Source organism: Canis aureus, chromosome 16 (assembly GCF_053574225.1).
Source record: "Canis aureus isolate CA01 chromosome 16, VMU_Caureus_v.1.0, whole genome shotgun sequence".
Classification (NCBI taxonomy): Eukaryota; Metazoa; Chordata; class Mammalia; order Carnivora; family Canidae; genus Canis; species Canis aureus.
In genome coordinates this window covers 18,636,650-18,659,716 of record NC_135626.1, presented here as the reverse complement: position 1 = coordinate 18,659,716, position 23,067 = coordinate 18,636,650, and the positions used below count along the sequence as shown (strand labels likewise).

Here is a 23,067-nt window from a genome sequence, read left to right as displayed (position 1 = left end):
AATTTAACTCTTTTTATTTATTTTGTTTTGTTTTAACAAAGTTTCTATTTGGGATGATGAGAAAGTTCTAGAATTAGTGGTGATAGTTACACAACATTGTGAATGTACATAATGCCACTGAATTGTACATGTAAAAATGGTAAATTTTATGTTATGGGTAGAGGCCACTTTTAGACGACAGACTTGAGTAATGGAAACTTGCTCAAGGTAAAAAGGCCCACAGTGACCACCTGGCTGAATACATACAGACCCATCAGGCAACCCAGCTCAAAAAATCCATAGTCCCTAACTGACCAATGGGCTACTTACAACCAGGTGCAATTACCCAAAAGGAGAAAATTCCATAGTCTCCATACCTCCTCACTTCCTACTTTAAATACAGCTCCCATTCACTGCCTCTTTGCAGACAGTCTTTGCTGTCCTGTCCCTCCACCACTTTGCAGTGTATTCAATAAACTTCTGTCTCCCGTGTTCTGCCTTGGGTGAATCCTTTCATTCCCCGCGCCACCGGCTTCCACCTGATCATCGTCCCACATTTGGGAGCCTGCATCTGATGGAGTGGGACACCACATTATGTATATTTTACCACAATTAAAAAAGAAAAAAAAAACCCTTAAAAAGGTCACAACTCTTAGGGCTGAGAGGCAGCTACTGTTGTGTAGACCAAGAAAGTTGAACAGAAGGATTTTTTTAAAATATTTATTTATTTATTCAGAAAGAGAGAGAGGCAGAGACACAGGCAGAGGGAGAAGCAGGCTCCATGCAGGAAGCCCTATGTGGGACTCAATCAGGGTGTCCAGGATCACACCCCGGGCTGCAGGCAGCACTAAACTGCTGCGCCACCGGGGCTCCCTGAACAGAAGGATTCTTGGCAATTGATTGGGACCTCTTTAGCCATGTACTCAACAACTGGGCTTTAATATTGATGGTTGGTTGCGTATTCATAGAGGCCTGGCAAGAAAATGAAAAACCAGGAGGAACGTCCCTAGAACGTCACAGAATGGCTGGCCACATTGACAGAGAAGTTGACATCAGAAGAGGAATTGGTGTACTCCGAGAAAGGAGAGGCAAGATCCAAAGACAGATGTTGGGGTGTTAGCAATCAACAGGTTCAGCAGGAGTAATAGTGTGGTTAGAATGTGGAGATTGTATTCCAAGAAAGGAATTTGTAGTTAGAACAAGTTGTTGCTTCAAGAGAGAAAGTAGAGCCATGCTTTAAGGTAGATGGATGGAGTAAAATAATAAAGTCCTTAGGGTTCAGATGGTTGAGAAATTGAGGGGTAGAGATTCTCTGCCCTGATTGCACATTAAAATAACTTAAGGAGCTTTAAAAAAAAAAAGTTCAAACCCTACATTTTTATTTAATTGGTTTGAGTTTGGTTCTCAGCATCAGTAAGTATTTTTGAAAAGCTCTCCCCAGTGATCTGAATGTGCTCCTCCAGGTTGGGATCCACTAGGCTAAAGCACCAGAATAATTATCAGCATGAATGTTGAAGGTACAGTGACTACGTGAGGAACTTTAAATGTGCACATGTGAACCAGCTGTTTGTGTCACCTAGCTAAGATCTGGATTGTTATAAAAGCTGCTAGAAAAGACAAGGATAAGAAACTATGGAATTAATTTCTGGTATGGTTTTCTTTCTTTCTTTTTTTTTTTTTTTAAAGGGGAAGTCTTTGAGCAATAGCGCTGGGACCAACCATAGCCTGGAAAATGGGGGAGATGGAAGCAGCTTACTCTGTCTCCACTTGTTAGGTCTTTACATGTGGACTGCTTTCAGAATCATGTTTGTGCTCTTCATATATTCATCATAAATGCTTTTTGATGACCAAATTAACTGTGATTGATCTACCAATCTTTAAAAACTTCAGGACATAATTCATCTTCTGTTTAATCTTTAAGAAAGTTAGAATATATTCTATTTTAGGAAAAAAGTTCCAACTTTATTTTCATTCTGACACAACAGTGGAAAGGATTTAAAGTGAAGTATCAGAAGTTTAAGGCTATGTGTCTTTGACTTGGAGCCTTGAACTAATCACCCAAAATATCTGTTTCATATATTCTTTCAATTTTTAAACCTGACTAAAAGAGATAATTGATTTATGTCCAGTTCCATTCATTTAGCTGATTTTCCAGAGTGAGCATGAGCTAGGAATCAAGAATGTGCTGTTCCCTCAGGTAATTTCAGCTCCCATAGGCTTCCCTAGTGAGAGAATTTCACCAAACTGAGCATGATGCTTTGAGAGGTAGTTTTATATTGTATGACCCCTTAACAAGAGCCAGCTGCTTCATATGGGGTTCAGTCAAAAGAAAGCAGCACTGTTTCAACACCAGAGAACACAGTACTGTTGAATTTAATGTTTGACACATTGGTCTCCAACATGACATCTTCCCAGATAATTTTTTGTGATAGTGTTCATTTTATGCCCTAACTTTAGAACTTTACCCTCGAAACAGAGGTAGTAGTAGGGTAGTATGATGTGTAATGACCATTGCTGTTATCCTTACAGGGTTCATGGTTCAATTGGGGATGATTGATGATTTTCAGATAATTAGAATACTAGGGTAATCTGTTTAACACTAGAGAATTAACCAAATTTTCTAAGCAGAAAAAACCTCTGCCTTTCTCTCCTTCCCAAGAAACTAGTTTGGAAGACTTACCTGATGCTTAAAGATTTCATAGAATAAAACATTTTCTCTAGTCCTTCTCTTATAGGAGCCATACAAGATCAATGATCTATTAGTGGGATAAATCTATTTTTAGTATTTCCAGTTGAATTTTTATTTTCCCACAAAGTTTTAGGCAGTATCTGATTTCATGTTTGTGAATCCGTGTAACTCCCTCTGCATAGCTGTTATAATAGTGTGGAACAGTGCTAATAGGTGGCACATCTAAGTGTATATTAGATCATTCATTACATAAATGTTAGAAAGTGGGCATCTGAACAGATGAATAAGGCACTATATCAGATCTTCTACCTTTTTATAAAGATATAATTGACATATAGTAAATCTATCTTGTCAGAGAAGCAGACCCCTTTAATTGGACCACCATTTTATTTCATCTCTTCACTGCCATAAAAAGTACTGACTTCTCTGATATACCTCTCCTAGTTTCTTTCTTCTTAGAGATTTTTGTTCTCTGTATATTTTGAATCCTCCCTGCCCTCCATAACTGTTTTTTAATAACTTTGACTTTTAAAATCTTTAACCAAAAATGAATTTCATTAGTAATGGGTAACACTGGGTAGGTAAGGAAGCATCTGTAGCTTCACATTGAGAGGCTTGTCTTCCCTTCAGAATGCTGTTTGTGGTTGTTTATACCACTGATAGCAATCTGCTCTCAGGTTTTAATGACATCATTCTTGCAGCTTTACAATAGATCAGACTGGAATAAATTGCTCTCAAATTCTGTTGGGCAGAAGGATATTTGAAACCAGATTGTCTGGACACGAAGTAAGTTTTTTAGACCTGTTAAGAAAGGTTGGTGGGTCTAATGTGAAAGCTCATTGTCCTTAGAAAGCATTAAGATTTGTTGTAATAGCAGTAAGAAGCATGATGCAGTTTATATGATACATGCATTTATCTTCTGAATGGATTAAGAAGTGATTGAAGAATTTGCCCTTTCTCTTCATGAATTAAAAAACTGGAAAAGTAAAATGTTTCTAATCTAGGAGAAGGCTCTTCTTTCAGATATCTTTTTTTTTTTTTTTTTAATGTTCAGAAAAAATGACTATTCCAGTCATTTCTTTTGGCTTCTATATCTTGGCTCTTAATCTCTTATTTTTGTGTGTATGTGCATTTACTTTGGAGGGTTATGATGGAAAATTAGTAAATCACCAAGCCCTACTATCTATATTTGACACAAACCAAGTTTGCCTCTTCAGGGTACTTTGGAAAGAAGAGAGCTGAGGTTTGAAATAACCTCTTTTTCTCTAGGATGCTCTTTCTGTTTTATTCCTATGTGTTTATAGCCTTAGTGACAAGGACTCAGCCAATAGAAAGAACCCTCTGGGCTATTGACAGTATGTAGAACAAAGTATGTAGTATGTATCTTTCCAGTGATTTCCCCTTTTTTCTGGTGATAGAATTGATTTTTAATTAGTTTTAAATTGCAAATTGAAGATAGTTTTTAATTTTTAAATTTTTGACATTCTATACACAACAGATTAATTACCTTAAAAAGAAAAGGAATTTGTCATTGCCTGGGAAAGATTGTTGTATTCAAACATTTTAACAACGTGACCTTTTATTCCATTGATTTCTATAGAGAAGCACAGGCATGCTTCAGAAAAGGTCAGTGATTCTAATTGAAGCACACAGATTTTTTTTTTTTTTTTCTAGTTGCAAAGGCGCCCATGCTTTTTGTTGCAAACAAGATGATGAGATTTAGGGCTGACCATTTGTTACAGGAGAAAGCAATTCTCTGTGATGCATTGCTGTTTTTCTTCCACATGGAAAGCATTGTTTGAAATCAACAATATCCATAAACTAGATTTTCATTATCCGTGCTATTTAATGCCCTCATTTTTATTTCAGAGGCAGTTACATTCTGAGATCTAGGTTGAATTTTCCTCCTCTATGGACCTGATTTTGGGGGGCGGGGGGAATGTGAATCTATTAAGTCTCACATATTTATGGTTGTGAGATTTTCTTCTTTCAAATAGGAATGGCAAGGTTTCAGAATGAATGCTTAATGTGAATTTAAGCATGTTTTCACTGTCATTCTTGGACTTTTCATATAAGAGAATTCTTGGCTAGAGGAGCTAGACAGGACTAACTACATACTATAATTTATTAAGCCACAAATTCACTGTGTCCTTTTGGAAAAATCACCTGACTCGTGTTTGTTCTATGTATCACAAAGATGAAGACTTAAAAAAGGAAGGGGGGGAGGATTGTAGAACCTTTGACCAATATGATGCCTACTTGATAAATATTTAATGTTGCAAGATTTCTTTTTGGTCTGGCTTAGTGTTGATTTTTGTCCAATATGCAATGGAAAAAAAAGAATGATCCAGTTTTCATTATCTGAAATCAATAAAGACTGTTTAGGGATTAAAATTGTATTTTCAGAGCTTTCTGTCCATATTCATTATGTAGGAAATAATTTGACACAATAAATTCTCCATTTTCTTCTCCCAGTCCAGCTAAACCAGTTAAATACCCTTATTTTGCTTTCTGAAAGCTTTTAACATATCATTAATAATTTTTCATACAAAATCAGTTGCTCATTGCACATAAAACATTAAATGTGTTCTCAGACTTGAGTTCAATTGAGCAGGCAGGTCAAATCACTAGTTTTGAACTGCAGATGGTGAGAGTTTTTGAACCTGATAGGTAGTCTTTTTACATAAGACCATATCACAAATTTTCATTTATATACAATGTGAGCTGTCCAGGATGATTAGCTATTAAAGTTTTCGTTTAGCAGTGTTTTTTTTACGACATTAGTACATTTTTATTAGTAAACATTAATTCCTAACAGCTTATAAATTCCCCCAGTGTTTATTGATAGTAGAAGCTGTGTAATGAATTGGTTTTATTCTTTCTCTTTTGTCTAAGAGGTGGGAACATTCTAAGTCATAGACTGGCAGGCCTGAATATGGGAATGTGGAATGTTGACTTTCTCCTATATTTTTGTTATATTAGGAAACTATTGAGTGTCTCCATTTCTTCTCCTACAATGCTTTGATGGCTCCCTCAGTACTAAATACTAGAGCCTAAGTTGATATTCTTGATTTTAAAGCACTCTATAATCAGTACCCTTCTCATCCTTCTGCCTGCCATACTCTCATCATCCCTTAGTTCTGCTGCCCGACAGTAATGGTCTTGAGTTTAATGACTTGCTATCACATCATGAAACAAGAACAGAGGTCCTTATCCTCTGTTTATTTCAAAATCCTTATGATTAGTTCAGGGCCTACCTAGTCAGCATTCTGCTAGCTTGATGTAATAGAAACAATCTGTTGTTAAAAAAAAAAAAAAAAAAAAAAAATCTGTTGTAGTGGCAAGGAGCGTGGAGTCTGGAGCCAAACTACCTAGATTTGGATTCCAGCTTTACTTCTTACTACCTGTGTGACTTTGTGATCTTATTGCCTGTAACCTCTCTGTACCTCAATTTCCTGGTTAATAAAATGAGAATAATAATGGACCTATCTCATAGAGTTATTTTAAAGATTAAATTGGTATAGATTGACAGACTAAGAACTGTAAGGGAAGGCCTTATAGAGGAGATAGAACTTATAGAAGCTGAAAGATGGTAGGAATTCCTGTGAATTTTCTGATGCAAACAAAATGTGTCAAGCCAACTACCAACAGATGGCATTAGCAAGTACTCATCACAAACAAATGGACTTTCATAATGGCCTACCATTAACAAACATAGCCTGTCTTTATAGAGGATTCTTATTTTTAAATAAGCTGTGAATTGTTAATGACCAATGGGTTGTTAACCTCAGTACCTCATGTTTTACCTGGTCTCCTTTTCCCAGAAAAATGTATTCAGCGTACAACTCACTGACACCTCCAAGACTTCCATTCAGACTGAATCCACATTATGTGTTTCTTAGTGCTTTTTCCAGTACCTCTCCCAAACCTTTCTTGTTAATTAGAAAGATATGACAATTTCCTCCTTTAGCCCACGTCCCAAGAACCATTCCCTTTCTTCTGCCCCATGGTTACGTCTCCTAGTAGTGCCCCTGCCTGCCTGCATTCAGTTTACCCAGGCTCTAGTGTATTAGCAAATCATGAGGTTGTTTTAAAGAACTGTTTAAACTTCCAACTCACAGCTGGCATTTTTTCCCCCTGCTTTGAAGAGAATCGCTATAGATAGAGCCAACTTATTCACACCAGCTCTTTGAAACACCTGTGTTCCAGGTGAAGCAAAAAAAAAAAAAAAAAGAAAGAAAGAAAGAAAAAAAGAAAGCTTGAATCTAGTCTTTTCACCTCTCCATTAAAAAATAAATAGGTCTCTAAAACTTCCCAGCTGTGGGAATGAAATGCTGTCAGGCCTCCCAACTATTAGAGGGTAATATTGGATGACAACAAAGCCACACCTAATTTGAGCTGTTGAAAAGCCTCATAACCCCATTATCATTCTCCTGAACTGCTTAACCTTCTGATTATTAGCCTCTTGACACATTTAATTCAAGTGTGAGAATTTAGGGAGACTCATAGGACCATTTATTTGATATTTTTGTATATCCCACTGTTCTGACTTAATTTGTATTTTTTTTAAGGTTGGTAGATTCTAGGAGGCATGTCTTATGTGGAGACCCAGAGGTTTCAGAAGCCACTAAATATATCAAACCTGCCTTAATTGGAGGATGTGGGGAAGCAGTGGGGCTTTTAGCCACTTCATAGACCAGCTGAGTCTCTGCTACCAACTCAATTTATTTGAGAGCAGTACTTCAGGGAACTTCATAGAGTTACAGCACAGTAGCACAAATCTGTATTTTAGCCAGATACAATTTATTTATGTACTACTTACTATATTTGCTCTCTGCATACTATATGAATGCCATTATTAAGTATTGAGAGCACTGATTTGTGCAGTTGGTAATGGATTTAATAATTGCATGTTTAATTGATAGTCTTTCCCTCTTATTGATACATCACTTATAAAGGTGGCAGGAGAACCAAATGGTAGAAAATAGAATTAGGTTGAAGTGGCTTTTTTCCAGAGGAAATATGTTATGCATGAGCTGAGCAGTTTTGTTTTGCATGTGTATGTTTTTACTGTTTTGGATATGTGGAATACTAATCAGTTACTAATTTTTACTACCCTGAGCTCAAGACAGAAAACCCATTAGGTTACTAGAAGCCCTTTACCAAAACCAGGGTCCCTGTGTGGAGGTTCTCAAAAGTCTCACAGAGATTAGCACTTTTATAATTGCTCCCTTGAGTTTCCAATCTGTCCAAAACCAACCCTGCGTCTCTCTCAAAAATAATATGCCCTATAGAAAACTTTTTTTGGTCTGAAAAGGTTTTTATGTCCTCATATGAAGGAATGTGACTATCGTTGACATACTGTTTGGTGCCAAAAACCCACAAGACCCCATTTAATAAGTGACTAAAAATTTCCTCTTGAGCGGTGATATCCTTTAGAGGTTGCCTTGATCTTTCCTTTTACGATCAGTAACTAAAAAGATCTTTTTAAACTGGTTGCCTATTTTGTGTTTTTGTTTTTTAAGATTTTATTTATTTATTCATGAGAGACAGAGAGGTAGAGATATTGGCAGAGGTAGAAGCAAGCTCCCTACAGGGAGCCTCATGTAGGACTCAAACCCAGGACCCTGGGATCACGACCTGAGCCAAAGGCAAACGCTCAACCACTGAGCCACCCAAGTGCCCCTATTTTTTGTTGTTGTTGTTGTTGTTGTTGTTGTTGTTGTTGTTTGTATTTGCATTCTTTTGGCCTTCAGGGAGGGGGAAATGTTGGAAAGAATAAGAACACAGTCATACATTTTGGCAAAGGCATAGACTCTGATATTGGGCATTCCTGAGTTCATATCCTTATTTCCCCTCCTCCCATTTGCTTTTGACCTTCCCTGAGTTACATGTTACTCTTCCCAGTTTTTTCAGTGATAAATGGAGATATTTTTCTTTGAAGGACTGTTCCAGTAATAAGTGAATTAGTGTATATAGTACATTTGGCACCATGCCTAGCTTATTGATACTTAATAAATTTAGTACCCTTCCTCCCTCCCATCACAATGATGATGATAGTAGCTACCAAGTAGTTCTTGTTCCCTATGTGCCAGGCATTTATATGTGATTCACATACAACATCCAAAACCTGGCAGTAACCCTGTGTGGTAGATATCATTTGTGCCTATTTTATAAATGGAGAAACAAAGAGAAGTTATTTAATTTGCCCAATGTAATCAAGCTAGTAAGTAGCAGTTGAGATTTTAACCTGGTATTTCATTCCAAAGCCTACACCACACTGCCTCCCACTGCCTAAATTCGTTAAACTCCTCATTTTAAAAACCATCCACTTGGTCTTCTCTCTTCTGAATTAGAATTATTTCCTTAGCCATGTTCCCTGAAGTTTACTTTATCCTTTGAAAGAGAGCACAAGTTAAGAACAAAGGCCAGGATCTTGTATTTGTTCTGCTGCATACTAGCTATGATCTTTGGTTGGTTCCTTTACCTCTCCTAACTCTTCACTTGTTTGTATAATGGAGCAATGATAGGACTTATTTCTTGCAGTAGTTAGTAGTAAGTACATGAGGCTAAATAAATTTAAAGCTGGATGGTTAGTCTATAGAAAACTCTCAATAAATATCAGCACTTTTTTCCTCAATATTTTTCTTTTCCAGTCAAGCTTCTGTGGCCATATATAGTACATTAAAATCTTTTTGCTTTCTTGTTTTCTCTACTTGATTTTTACATATCAATCTCCGACTTTTCTAACCTCTTGAATGTTGTCTTGCCTTCATCTATCTTTTTTCACTATTTTGTCATTGAGTTGGCATGCACTGTACACCCACTTGGTGCCCAGTCAGTATTTATGGATGCTAATGATGATGGTTACACAAAGATGCTGCTGGCACCAGCCCTGCAGCCTCTGAGGCTGCTTTGAATAATCATGACTTCCTAAGAACAGAAAAAGTCAATCATCTTACTCATAATTAAAGGTCAGAATCTGGTGTCAGCATTTGTTTCTGTGGTGATTGTGTAACTTTTTCTGCAGAATTACCTTTGACAGTCGGAGTAGTCAGGTTTTCTGGCATGAAGCTGATTATCATACACTCTTACGTTACTTCCTAAAATAGATGCAGTGTCATAGAGGTGAGTTAAGCAAATATTGATCATAGTACAGATTTGTTTTAATTGGAATAGGGGGTCAGAGGAAGTTTACCATTGAGAGTATGTTGGGCTGCCAGGCTCTAGATTAGTTTCCTAGCCTTTCCCATAATCATTTTTGCATCAAAGAAAATTGTGCAAAACTGATTTTAATCCTAAATACTTCTTTCTCTGCCTCTCTGGTATCTTTAATATATTCCCACCTCATTTCTTTGATCCTTAGAAGAGTCATTTGCTTTTTTCCTGCTTCCATCCCTGTCCTTCATTTTTTTTTAAGATTTTATTTATTTATTCATGAGAGACAGAGAGGCAAAGACATAGAGAGAGAAGCAGGCTCCCCGCAGGAAGCCTGACGTGGGACTTGATCCCCAGACCAGGATCACACCCTGAGCCAAAGACAGACACTCAACTGCTGAGCCACCCAGGGGTCCCTCTGTCTGTCCTTCATGAACACATTTTCATTCTCAGCAACTTTTGTGAAAATCTAGTCTAGCAGGATGCCCTGCATATTATATTTCGGCACTATGCATTAAAAACTGCTAATGACACTGATGTGCATTATTCTAAAGAATGTTAAGATGTTAAGGTTGAATTTATAACTCACTAATGGTGATGTGCTTCCCTAATTTCAATATCTAGGGTTTTTTTTAATAAAAGGGGAAAAATGAAAAAAAAATTTTAAAAATTTTTGTGCAAAAAAATAGGAAGATTGTGACCAAGAGTAAAACCAACAAAAAAATCTGTTTATGGCAGATTTCATTTAGTAGAAAATACAGATTATTTCTTACCATATCTAATGATTCCCAGATTTATATTCTCAATTTAGACCTCTTACCAAAAGCCTGTCCTATAATTCCAGCAATCTCGAGTGAAGACTCTTTGTTTTCCTTCCCATTTTCTTGTCAAAGGCTGCTAGCCCAACCCTCTACCCCCACACAATATGTTAGCTGGGGGTTCCTATTATTTTTATATTTATATATTTATGAATACATAATTGAATATATACTAACGTATATACACATGCTGATTTTTAAAATTCTCATCTATTTAAAGAAGTTAATAATGAACATGTAGCTATTCAAGAAGCTATTTCAAGTAAGCATATATGATTCATAGGTACAAGGAAATGTTTATTGAGTATCAATTTTAGCTTAATTTGACTAAAAGGAAAGAGGAGTAAGATTTGAATGAAGTGAAATATTCAGGAGGTAGAAAGAGATGGAGGCAAAGAATGCGAGGTAGAAAAACTCACCTCTATGAGATTTTTTAACTTCTGTCTTATTTTTCTGTTGATGGCAAAAGGAGAATCATTATTTAACCTGTAAGCCTGACATTCTGCACCCCCAGTCTAGATCTGTTACAAGGGAACCTGTCTTAAAAATAGCATATTGGAGGCTCATATACTTTTCAGCAAACTGAGATAATCCTTTAGCAAATTGTGGGGTTATTTCTTACTTGAGGTTGTGGCCTTCTAGTGACAGAACTAAGACTAATTCAGGTGCTAGAAGAAATGAATAAGAGTACTTGTGTGGATTTGGGCAATTATTTCAGACATCTTCGGATTCAGTTCCTTCCAAAAGGAAAGACAAACTCAAAAAGAGAACAATTAGTTCTTTATAATAGCCTGTGACTTGTGAGAATTCTTTGAGATAATTCAAAGTGCTTAGAATGTGCCTGGTGCCTAGTAAGAACTCAGTAAGTGTTAATTGCTTTTATTTTTATTATTTCTCCTGTGTTTAAAAAAATTTTTTTAGGTGAACCATTTTAAGGAAGTCAAATGTATGTAAGTGTTTTTACAGATAGAGGTAAATTGCCAATTAGAATGTGCATCTAATTTAGAAATTCAGTAGGAGCTGAAGAAATCTTGATGGTTTTCTCACATTTTTTTTTAAGATTTTATTTTTAAGGAGTCTTTACATCCAATGCGGGGCTCGAACTTAAAACCCCAAGATCAAGAGCCACATGCTCTACCAACTAAGCCAGCCAGATGCCTGGATTTTCTCACATGTTTAAAGGTCTAAATCTCTGTAGTTATTAGAATTTAATAGTCCTAAGGATTTAGCAATTTCTCTCTTTAAGGACATCTCTTGGTTGTGCTATTTTGTTTGTCTTATTTCTATTGGCTATGCGATGGCAAGTCTGGCATATTCAATTGCAGAACAGTGCCTACGGGGCTTTATGCGATTAACAGCCATGGCATTGTTGTAATCTTTGAGTAAATCTATTGTAATTGCTTAATTGTCCATCTCCCTTGTTAGGCTATAAAGCTAGTGAAGGCACTGACATTCTTGCACACCATTGCACTTTTCAGTGCCTAGAACAGTATCTGGCACATGCTCCTGGTCAGAATATTTGTTGAAGAATAGAGTGACTTCCCGTTTGAAAACCCAGGGCAAGAGAGGGGTCCTAAAAGATGAATTATGTATTGTAGTATTGAATCTCTGATTTTTGTTTAAAACCTAGTTTTGGGGACACCTGGGTGGCTCAGCGGTTAAGCATCTGCCTTTGGCTCAGGGCGTGATCCTGGAATCCTGGGATCAAGTCCCATTTCGGGCTCCCTGAGTGGAGCCTGCTTCTCCCTCTGCCTATGTCTCTGCCTCTCTCTCGGTGTCTCTGGTGAATAAATAAATAAAATATTTAAATAAAGAAAAGAAAAGAAACTTGGTTTTGTATCATGCAAGTAATGGCATTCTCATGAATTTCATTTTCTCTCTTAATAGTAAATAAAGTGAGGGAAATTTCATGGAAAAGGTCAGACTGCAGAATCATTACAACCTAGGTTTGAATCCAAGCTCTGTCCACAGCTTAAGCTCTCCCAGCCTTGGTGTGCTCATCTCTTAAATAGGAATAGTTTCAAATTAGCTATTATGATAACTAAATGAGGTGACATATAAAATGGTACATAGAAGCTTCAACAAAAAGTTAGATTCCTTTCTCCTTTTTTTCTCCTCATAGCACATAATTTAAAGCAATTTGGGGGCACCTGGCTGGTTCAGTCGGTGGACATGCAACTCGATCTCAGGGTTGTAAATTCAAGCCCCACACTGGGTGTAGAGATTACTTAAAAATAAAATCTTAAAATGTAATTCAGCTTTTCTTTATTTCAGAGTGATCTGCATACTCTGATGATATTTGGGTAAGAAATAGGAATAGGCCGGCTCCTATGGGAAACATGTTTGTGGGGTAGAGAGTGCACTGAACTAGGAATTGGGAAACCAAAGGTAGTTCTAGCTTTTTTCAGACTAGGAATATGACCTGGGGTAAACCACATAACCGTCCTGGTCTGAGTTTGTTTCTATTAAGTGATATCCCCCAGTGTCTAATAATATTTGAGAAAGCAGCAAAAGGACTGTTTTCTACCCCATTAAAAATAAGCTCCTAAAATGTCAACATTAGCAACAATAACAAGATCCACAACAGGATGCTCTTTTAAACAACGCAGAAACACTGTTGTTTGTCTTGGGCACTTGAGGCATCAAAGCTGCCCCCCACTCTTGAATTTATAATTGTTAATTTGCATCATTCATTTTTTTGAAGCAAATCAGTACATTTGGAAATCCATATTTCGTGGAGCTACTTAACTAATTGCTGCAATCAGCAGCAATTTATTTTATAACAGGGCTGTTCAAATCACTCTGAGGTTGGCATACCGTACAGTGTTTTTTATGATCATATTTTCAATGACAAGTTTTAATAGGGGAAAATGGTTAATCTGTTAAAAACTCTCCTGAAAACCGTAACTTTAATCCTATATTTTCTCTTTAGCCAAAGGTAACTTAAAAGGCCATAGCAAAGTCATTGACCTAGTGGATACACCAGCTGTTGGAGAGGCATCCCATTTAGAAGAACCAAGAGAGGGAAAGCATACCCTGTTTTCCCTCTTGTTTAGAGACCCTCATTAAATTACTCAGAAACAATAATCAGATATCTGCTGTTCAAGTTAATGGCACCTCTGAGTCCCTGTCAAGAGAGCTTTATTTAATGCGCAACAGACCTGGAGTGATGCAGGTGCTTTTTCAGGCCCTCATTTAATTTAAGCTGCTTTAGTTGGCATGGCAACTAGTTGAGACATCTGGGAGACATTATGCTGGGGATTGAGACTTCAGAGGATTTATGCTGGAGCAAAGCAGAAACCTTATCATAAAGTGGTGTGTGTTGCTTCTAAATTTCTGAAGATGTACTGTTAAATCTTCAAATTCAAGAATTCTTTGTACAGAGAAATCAAGTTTTTAAAGGTTGGCCTATTTGTTGGCTTGTTTCCTATGAAGAAAAACTCCTTTATGTGGAGTGAAAAATGTATCTCCCCTGAAGAATTTACTTTGCTAAACTAAAGGTTGATAAAACTTACTCTCTGCAGATTCGCCGTTTTAATCACATTATAAAAATAATACATTTAACATTTTTCAGTCTTTTGTGTTTAAAATATTTTAGAAGAGAAGAAAGTATCTCTGCACAGAGGTAATAAGCAAAATGGTTAAGGTGGACAAAGCTCTGTATGGTTTTGCCCTAGACTTTCTGGTTAATTTAAGAGTTTATCAACCTATGCCCATTCTTTTTTATATATATATATATTGGTTTTATTTTAATTCCAATATAGGTAAAATACTGTGCTATATTAGTTTCAGGTATGCAATATAGAGATTCAGTAATTCTCTGCATCACTTAGTGCTCTATCCCCATTCTTTTAAGTCAGCTTGTCATCATCTTAACCAAAGGTATGAAAGTAGCACTCTCCTTTCTTAAGTATTGTAACAGACAGTTGAATAAAAGGTTTTTCAGGTTCACAGATCCTGAGGACAGTGACATGGTAATGTAGTCATTTGTGTTTAGCCCGGGGAATACCGCCGGTTTATATTTTATGAAAAATTATGCACATATGTATGTGGTTTTGGTAGAAAAGAAATGCCTTTACCATTTGAAATCATGCTTTATATTCATTTTGAATGCCTTGCTTTTCATTTTGATACCTGATTCACTTTGCTCCGTGTTAGGGTTGAACCATATGAAATTATTATTTTTGTTGGTCAGTAATAGTCCAGTATTACCAGTTCAAATCCAATAGATTTAGGGTGAATAACACCCTTATCTGGAAATATATGTTTTGAAATGCTAAATGAAATGTAGGAATTTTTTTCTGAAATGAATAATTATTTGTAAAAGATCTGGTTATAGAATCTTAGCCATTCCAGCCAGCCAATGTTTTCCTTCTCCCCTTTCTTTCTTTTTTTTTTTTTTCCTTCTCCCCTTTCTTGGAAAAGGTAGTCTCTGTTAGAAGAAAGCATATGACGTTATTTCATACTTACTCTCTGTTTTTGGCTTCTGTATCGTTTATACATTTTATAAGTCAAAGCAAGATTTTTCATGTGCCAGCAATATGAATTCAACCTGATAACTTGAAAATTAAGATGTTTTCTCTCTGCTACTTGCATGCGTACCAACTGTCACTACTAACAGTAAGGATTCTGGCATCATAATTTGGCTGCCCGTTTGTAGATATTAAAGGCAGAATAGAATATAACCTGCTCTTCACTTCCATGCAACTTTTCAATCCTTGCAGGAACAAAAAGTTCTCAGACTCAGCAGACATGACTGACATCCCAGATAAATACATTTATACTGTCTTTGGGAATTTTTTTTTTCCTGAGTAAAATCTCAAGTTGACAACACTTAATACAGTGATGGCAGTTGTAAAGTTTTTCTGTTTGTGTTGTTGTTGTTTATTCATAATATTTCTGTGTTTTAGTCCCTTGAGATTTCTGGAGCCAACTCAAGAATTTTGGGAGTTCTGATTAAGGCTTAATGGTACAAGTAGAAATTTTTTTTCCTGTCTCTATGATTAAGATTTCCTAGTGGGTAAAAAAATTTTAATTTTATGTACAGGAAAGAAATAGTAGGACTCAGATCTTTTTCTATCCTTCAAAAAACTAAAGCTTTATTTCCTGGAAGCAGCATGAGTGAGCTATGGGGTCTTTGAACCCTTCTCTAACTCATACAGAACCCTGGCAGCCTGGCCCATGCCTTCTAAGACAGAAGTTTGGAAAACTCTTCTCCAGAGAAATGGATTAACTTAAGAGAAAGCATCTATTCATAATTGAGGATCCCTCATGAAACAAAACTATAAAGCACTAAGCCATCCCACAGAGCTACATTATAGTCACATAGTAATAAGCTAAGCATCCAGTGATAGGGATTGCTTAAGTCATGACATATTCCATAAAACAATACTATTTAAATTATATAAAAGAGATATATACCATGGAAAGGTGTTCACAAGTTATTTTAAATGGGAAAAAAAAGTATATGTAGTATGTTCTATTTCAACACTATAATTATGCTTAAGGAATGTATTAGGAAATAATCAAATTCACATAAATATATGGATAGAGATATGTTTATCTCAGATTTATTTAAAGTAAGAAAATTAGAAATAACTTGGATTTTCAACAATGATAGATTGGTTAAATGAATTCTGTATGGTAGAACACTATGGTCACAAAATTTCTGCTTATTTATTAGAATATTTAATAACAGGAGAAAATGCTTATATTTTATTAAGTTAAGAAAACAGGTAGCAACGCCACGTATACGTCATAATCCCAATTTTAAATATACATATACATATGTATGTACAACATTTTCACAAAAATGTTACAGGTTCATTCAAAGAGGTAGAATTCTGGGTAATTATTCTATTCCTTGGCTTTTTTGTATTTCCCTAGTTTTCTACAGTGTTTTGTTTTGTTTTGGGTTTTTTTTTAATACTTTTTTGGAAATTTTCAAAAATACAGAAAAGTAGAGACAATATAATAACTCATTTACCTAATACACAGATTCAACAATTGTTCATCATTTTGCCAATCTCATGTCCTCTCTCCCTTTTTATTGGGAAGGCTGGAGTTATTTTAAAGTAGATCTCAAACATCAAATTATTTTACCTATAAATACTTGAATATGCATTTCTAACTGATAAGGACTTAAAAAACCTAATGATTGTCATTATCATACCTAGTAAAATTAGCTAATTCCTTACTATTCCCTGATTTCCTCAAAGATCTCTTTTTTAATCAAGTTTGTTTAAATCGGGTTCTAAACAAAGTCCATATATTGCATTTGGTTATTACATCTTTTAAGACTCTTATTCCAAACATCCCTACTTTCCCTTCCTCTTAAATACCCATCCTACTTTTTTGTCATTTATTGGAGAGATTTTCTTAAGGAATGATCCACATTGTGTGTTTAGCTGATTGCTTCTTCATGGCATCTCTTGTTCTTTTATTCCCCATATTTCTAGTAAACTGGTAATTAGAGCTAGAGGATTAATTATATTGAGGTTTGTTTTTTGTTTTCTGAGGCGATGGGGCAAAGGGAATTTTAAGCAGGCTCAATGCCCAGTGCTGAGCCCAACACAGAGCTAGACATGGGAATCCATCATGACCCTGAGATCGTGACCCAAGCTGAAATCAAGAATTGGATGCCTAACCAATTGAGCCACCTAGGTGCCCCTATATTAAGGTTTTGTTTTGTTTTGTTTAAGATATGAATATTTTCCGGGCAGTGGTGTGAATATCACAGACACATGATGTCTTCACACATTAAGTGTTGCTAAGGTTGAGTGGTCAATTGAGGTAATGCTGATCGGTCTCATCCCTTTCATCCCTTAGCTGAAAGTCTTCTATAAAAACACAGTGAACATTTAGTATATTTTATTACAGCTTTTAAAATTATAACTCAAAGGAAGATAAAATCCAACCATTGAAACAGTCCTCAACATAGTCAAGTCCAGTTTTACTTCTGTATAACCTTAGGTTACCTGCCTTCTGTTAACCTTAATTTCCTCATTTATAATTGGGAATACCACCTCCTTCCCTGTAGGGTTGCCATGAAAACTAAATGAGTTGATATTTTTAAAATACTTAGGGTGCTGGTTTACCTAGTAGGTACTCAGTATGTATTAGTTCATTCACTCAACGGATGTTTACAGGAGACTTAACTGCATGCAGGCATTTGTTTCTGAGCTTTTGAGATAGACTTGGAAACAAAACAGACAACAACCCTTGCCCTCATGGGGCAGAGTTGGGGAGACAAACAATAAACACTGTAAGTAAATTACATAGGATAAGTACTAAAGGAAAAAAGAAAAAGAGCTGTGCGTGGGGGGTAGTTTTTGTATAAGGCATGCAAAATGTAATATTAGAGTGGTCAGGATAGGCCTCATTCAAAAGATAAGATTTGAGCAAAAACACAAAGGAAGTAAGAGAGAAAAACACACTCCAGGCAGAGGGAGTAGCTAAAGCAAAGGCCTAAGGTCAGAGTATATCTAGCATATTTAAAGAATAGCAAAAGTGATAGGAGAAAAGGTCAGAGAAGTAAGGAGATCAGATCATTTATGGCCATATGAGAACATTTTAAGGACTTTGGCTTTGACTATAAATGAAATGGGAAACTTTTGCAGAAGAGTGACCTAATCTGGCTTTTATTCAAAAAGATGTCCTGTGAAATGCAGCCAAAAAAATAAGATAAATTGAAGAATGGAAAGAGCCATGGATAAACATGTACTAAAGCAAATATTGCAAAATGTTAAGTGTAAAATCTAGGGTGTGTGTGTGTGTATGGATGATCACTTTAATTCTTTCAGGTTTTCCACATGTTTAAAAATTTTTGTAAGAAAAAAGGTTAAGCCATTAAGAAAAAAAATATATAAATCTAACCCTGGTAATAATATAGTAATTTAACTTAGATGTATTATTTTATAGAATGATTCTAACATATCACCAAAGACTGTCCTTAGGAAATTCTACATGTAAAATCTCATGTCCTCACTAACCTTCATTATGGAGTAGAATGTAATTCTTCAGAAAGTCCATTAATAAAACCTAAAAAAAAGTAACCTAAGAATATAAAAACATTAAAAATAATATTTTCTATATCATAAAGTAACTATCAATATGTAGACAAAATAGAAATGTAACAGTCAAAAATTTATTCTGGCTGCTATGTTTTAGAAATCTAGAAATACAGAAATCTAGTCTTGGGCCAAGGGAGGTAACAGTGGCCATGATAAGTAGTCTTAATTCTGTGGCTAAATTTTGAAAGAACCAACAAGATTCTCTAATGAATGGATTGGAGGTAGAGTAAGAGAGAAAAAGAGAAATCTAGAATGACTCCAGGGTTTGTAGTTTGTGGTATAAGCAGCTTGCTGGAAAAATAGGTTTGCTGTGGCAATGCCTACAACTAGAATAAGTGATTTGGTGGGGGAAGGATGGAGAATACATGTTTGGACAGTTTTGAGATGTCAATTAGACATCCAGAGAAGATGATGAGTATACAAATTGATTAACAAGGCTGGATTTAAGGAAACAAGATTGACTAGAGATAAAAGTTGGGAGTCATCTGCATATATGTTGTTTAAAGTCTTGGGATTGGATTCAATTACCCAAGAAAGTGAGTGTGGAAAGACAAGAGGACCACACCTTGGGGCATTTCAACATTACGTGGTTGGAAAAGAGAAACAACAAAGGAGGATTGAGAAGGAACAACCAGTGAGAGAGAAGAAAAGCCAACAGTTGGGTATTCTAGAAGCCATTTGAAGAAAATGTTTCACGGAGGGCGTTTTGACTGTGTGTCAGGTGTTATCATTATTAATTCTCCTCTCTCAAGTTGTTACTACTTACTTTTGCTAAAACGTTAAATTAGAAGAGTTTTTAAATCATTCTATCATTCTCCCCAGATTATGACTACAAGAGTCTTTAAAGCTCATAAAAGTAAAATCCAAAGTATAATAGCACTTTTGAAAATTTTAAGTTTTGAAAGCAAACCCCTTCTCATCTTTAGTTTTATATGCCTAGCATTTACCCTTACAGCGAGAATGTAAATGCTAAAATAAGAGTCCTGGGACCCTCTTAATTCATTTATAGTTCATGCTAAGCACCCTACAACTACAGCTGCCCCTACGATGGCCTATCTTCTAGGATTAGCTATGGGACAATACTGATGTAAAAGGTGTTTTATAGGCTGTCAGATGAGTTGTCCTTTCAAAAGATTCCATGATATCATTCTGGAAGAAGAAAGTTAGGATCAGAAGAACTGTGTAAGAAAGGAGAATAACCCTGCAGCCCAATAACATCTCTGCTTTGTTGCTTTGCCTTTCCCTGCTTTCAGTTGTACAGGGCTAGGGGAGTTTTAGTGTTTTAACTCAGAACATGAAACTAACTTTCACAAGGTGTCAAAAGAATTTGAAGCTTGGTGGACATCTTGTAAAGTTAAGAGTACTCTCCCCTTGTTTTAAGGAAGGTTAAATTTAAATCACAAAATTCACCCAAACTTGTAATGAGTCCTTTGTGGGCAGGGTAAGGCATGAATTTGCCCTATTCTAGGTATAGCAAAAGAGTTACCTTCATAAGAGTTCTGAATTCCACATCTCATTGCTCCCTAGGCTCCGGCCTTTGATCATCTCCATGTGTAATATGAACAAAACCCTGAGTGTATAAAAGTACAAAGCCTAGGAATCTTAAAACTTAATAAGGGAGGGATAAATGTAAAAAAAGAAAAAGTTAAAAAAAGAATTAAGATGGTAGATAGACTTGGGTTTGAACTAATCATTTTGCACATTTCTAGGAGTACTGTTCTTTATAAAGTAACTTAAACCCCATAGTTGATGGGTAGGTTGTCATACTTTTCATTGGTGCCATGGTGGCTTAGTGTGAGACCACCAACCCTCTCTTGCTTGGATTCAAAGGATGCTCCAGTAACATGTCTGAATACACCCTGAGACTATTTAGTCTTCACATTCTTCCTGGTCCGGTTGTCATTTAAAATGTTTATCCTTTTTGAGAAGATATTTCCCGATGACATATCCAATTCAGGATTAATATTCAATAAATATAAAGAACTTATGCAACTGAACATCCAAAAAACAAATAATTCAATTAAAAATGAGCAGAAGACATAAACAGACATTCCTCCAAAGAAGACATACAGATGGCCAACAGACACATGAAAAGATTCTCAACATCACTTGTCATCAGGGAAATACAAATCAAAACTACAATGCAATATCAACTCACAGGTCAGAATGGCTAAAATAAAAAACAGAAGAAATAACAAGTGTTGATGTGTAGAGAAAGGAACTCTGTTACGCTCTTGGTGGGAATGCAAACTGGTGCAGCCACTCTGGAAACAGTTTGGAGGTTCCTCAAAAAGTTAAAAATAGAACTGCCTTGGATCTAGTATCACTACTGGGTATTTACCCCCAAAATACAAAAACACTAATTCAAAAGAGATATATGCACCCCTATGTTTATTGCAGCATTATTTACAATATCCAAATTACGGAAGCAGCCCAAGTACCTATTGCTGGATGAATGGATAAAGATGTGGTACATATATACGCAATGGAATATAAAAAGAATGAAATCTTAACATTTGCAACAACCATGGATGGATCTAGGGAATATAATGCTAAGCAAAATAACTCAGTTGGAGAAAGACGAATACCATGATTTCACTCGTACATGGAATTTAAGAAACAAAGGAAAAACAGACTTAACTATAGAGAACAGTTACCAGAGGGGAAGTGATGGGGGAGGGTGGGTGAAATAGATGAAGGGGATTAAGAGTGCATCTATCATGATGAACACTGAATACTGTATAGAATTGTTGAATCACTGTATTGTAATCAGCGTATTGTACACCTGAAACTGAATACTGTATGTTAACTACCCTAGAATTAAACATTTAATTTCAAAAATATTTACCCTTATTTTTCTTTTATAATGCTAATTATAGAGAAGTCAATTTATTTTTGTTAACTTTTACATGGTAAATTCTTTAATTTTGGCGATTTTTTATCTTGTAAGGGCTGGAATTTTCACTTCTGTCATACTGTCTAGAACCTTCCTTTCCCTAAGCCTTTTCCAGCTCTAAGAATGGAAGTTATCCTTTAGACCTAGTGCCTACTTTGAGGGTATTGGGGGCTGAATTCTCGAAACTCTCCTTAACTTAAAACCTCAAGATATGTTGTCACAGAATTGATGCAGAGTGACCTACATAAAATTATCGTCTCTCCTCAACCACTCAGCTCAGATCATGTCAAAGTTTTTCTTTATCAGATTTTGCGAGGTAAGCTTTTCTTTGTGAAGAAAAAGGTGGTGTCACTGTATAAGTGAAATGTTTTACTTTTCATTTGAACTTTAATCTGACCTTTCAAGGCTTTCTTCTTCCCTAAAGACTTTTCTCTTTTGACCAAGGAATATTTATTTGATGTTAAGAGGTTTTTAAGGTGTCCAAATGGTTCTTATTTTCACTGATAGAAGAGAGACCTCTAATTCATTACTCCATTAAGTAGGTCAATCTAGGGAGGTAAATAAGCAGGATAGTTTGTGGAACCCTGTGGTCTGTCACAAAGTTTCTAGTAAGCAGCTTTTAGTAAAAATATATGGCTGGCATCAGGTGACTACATTGAAAAGTAACTGTGTTCCCTATTGATGACATTTATTCTTCAACTGTGGGCAAAATGTATACCTGAGTCCAACTCTAGAAAAAAGAAAATGACTCTTAAAGCCAAAGTATTGAGATTGAGAAACATCCAGCTAAATAATTCTCCAGACTGGTTCATTAAAGAGACTTGATAGAGAGGCAGTTTGAGCCGACATTGCTGGAGCTTCTTCTGGCCATCATTTTACCGTTACAAATGGAGAATTGTTTAAAGCTGAAACAGCTTTCTTACCTAGTAAAATACTCTCCCTGCTCCACTCCCATACCAAGATTCATAGAATTCAGTTATTCTTTATAGAGGTTAAAAAGCATCTGCCAACAGAATGAAAACACACAATATTAAAACTAGGATGTTCACCTTCCATTGATTTGTTGATATTCTGTGGTGGGGGACAGAATGAAGATACTGGATATTGAATTTTTTTTTACACTGTAACAATATATATATGATTTGCTGTGTTTTATTCAAAAGACTCAGCCTTGAAGCTGTAGCCTTTTTCTACCAGTGCTAAAACTCAGTCTTTTAAGATGTCAAAAATATTTTAAAGGCACTGATTACTCTCTTGTATCTCAGGGGTGGTGAATACTACTGACAACCCTGTGCAGGTTGCTGAATTTAGTCTTATCCATGAAAATCTGCCTTGGGAAGGGCTCCCTATCGGGTAATGAGAATTATTTTTGTTGGAGCATGCCCAGAATCACAGGTTGAGAGTACCCATAGCAGAACTCCAGTAGCCACCCACATTTATGAGCCATTCAAGGAT

The 23,067-nt window shown here is 36.0% G+C and overlaps 1 protein-coding gene across 1 annotated transcript in view; it reads left to right on the top strand.

Moving 5' to 3' along the window:
• The window catches only part of NLK (nemo like kinase), a 158,798-nt gene that overhangs the window by 106,725 nt on the left and 29,006 nt on the right, over positions 1-23,067 (top strand). Inside the window, exon 4 of the mRNA XM_077852056.1 lies at positions 21,822-21,928. Within this exon, the coding sequence (XP_077708182.1) occupies positions 21,822-21,928 (107 nt within the window). The remainder of the gene's footprint in view (positions 1-21,821; positions 21,929-23,067) is intronic.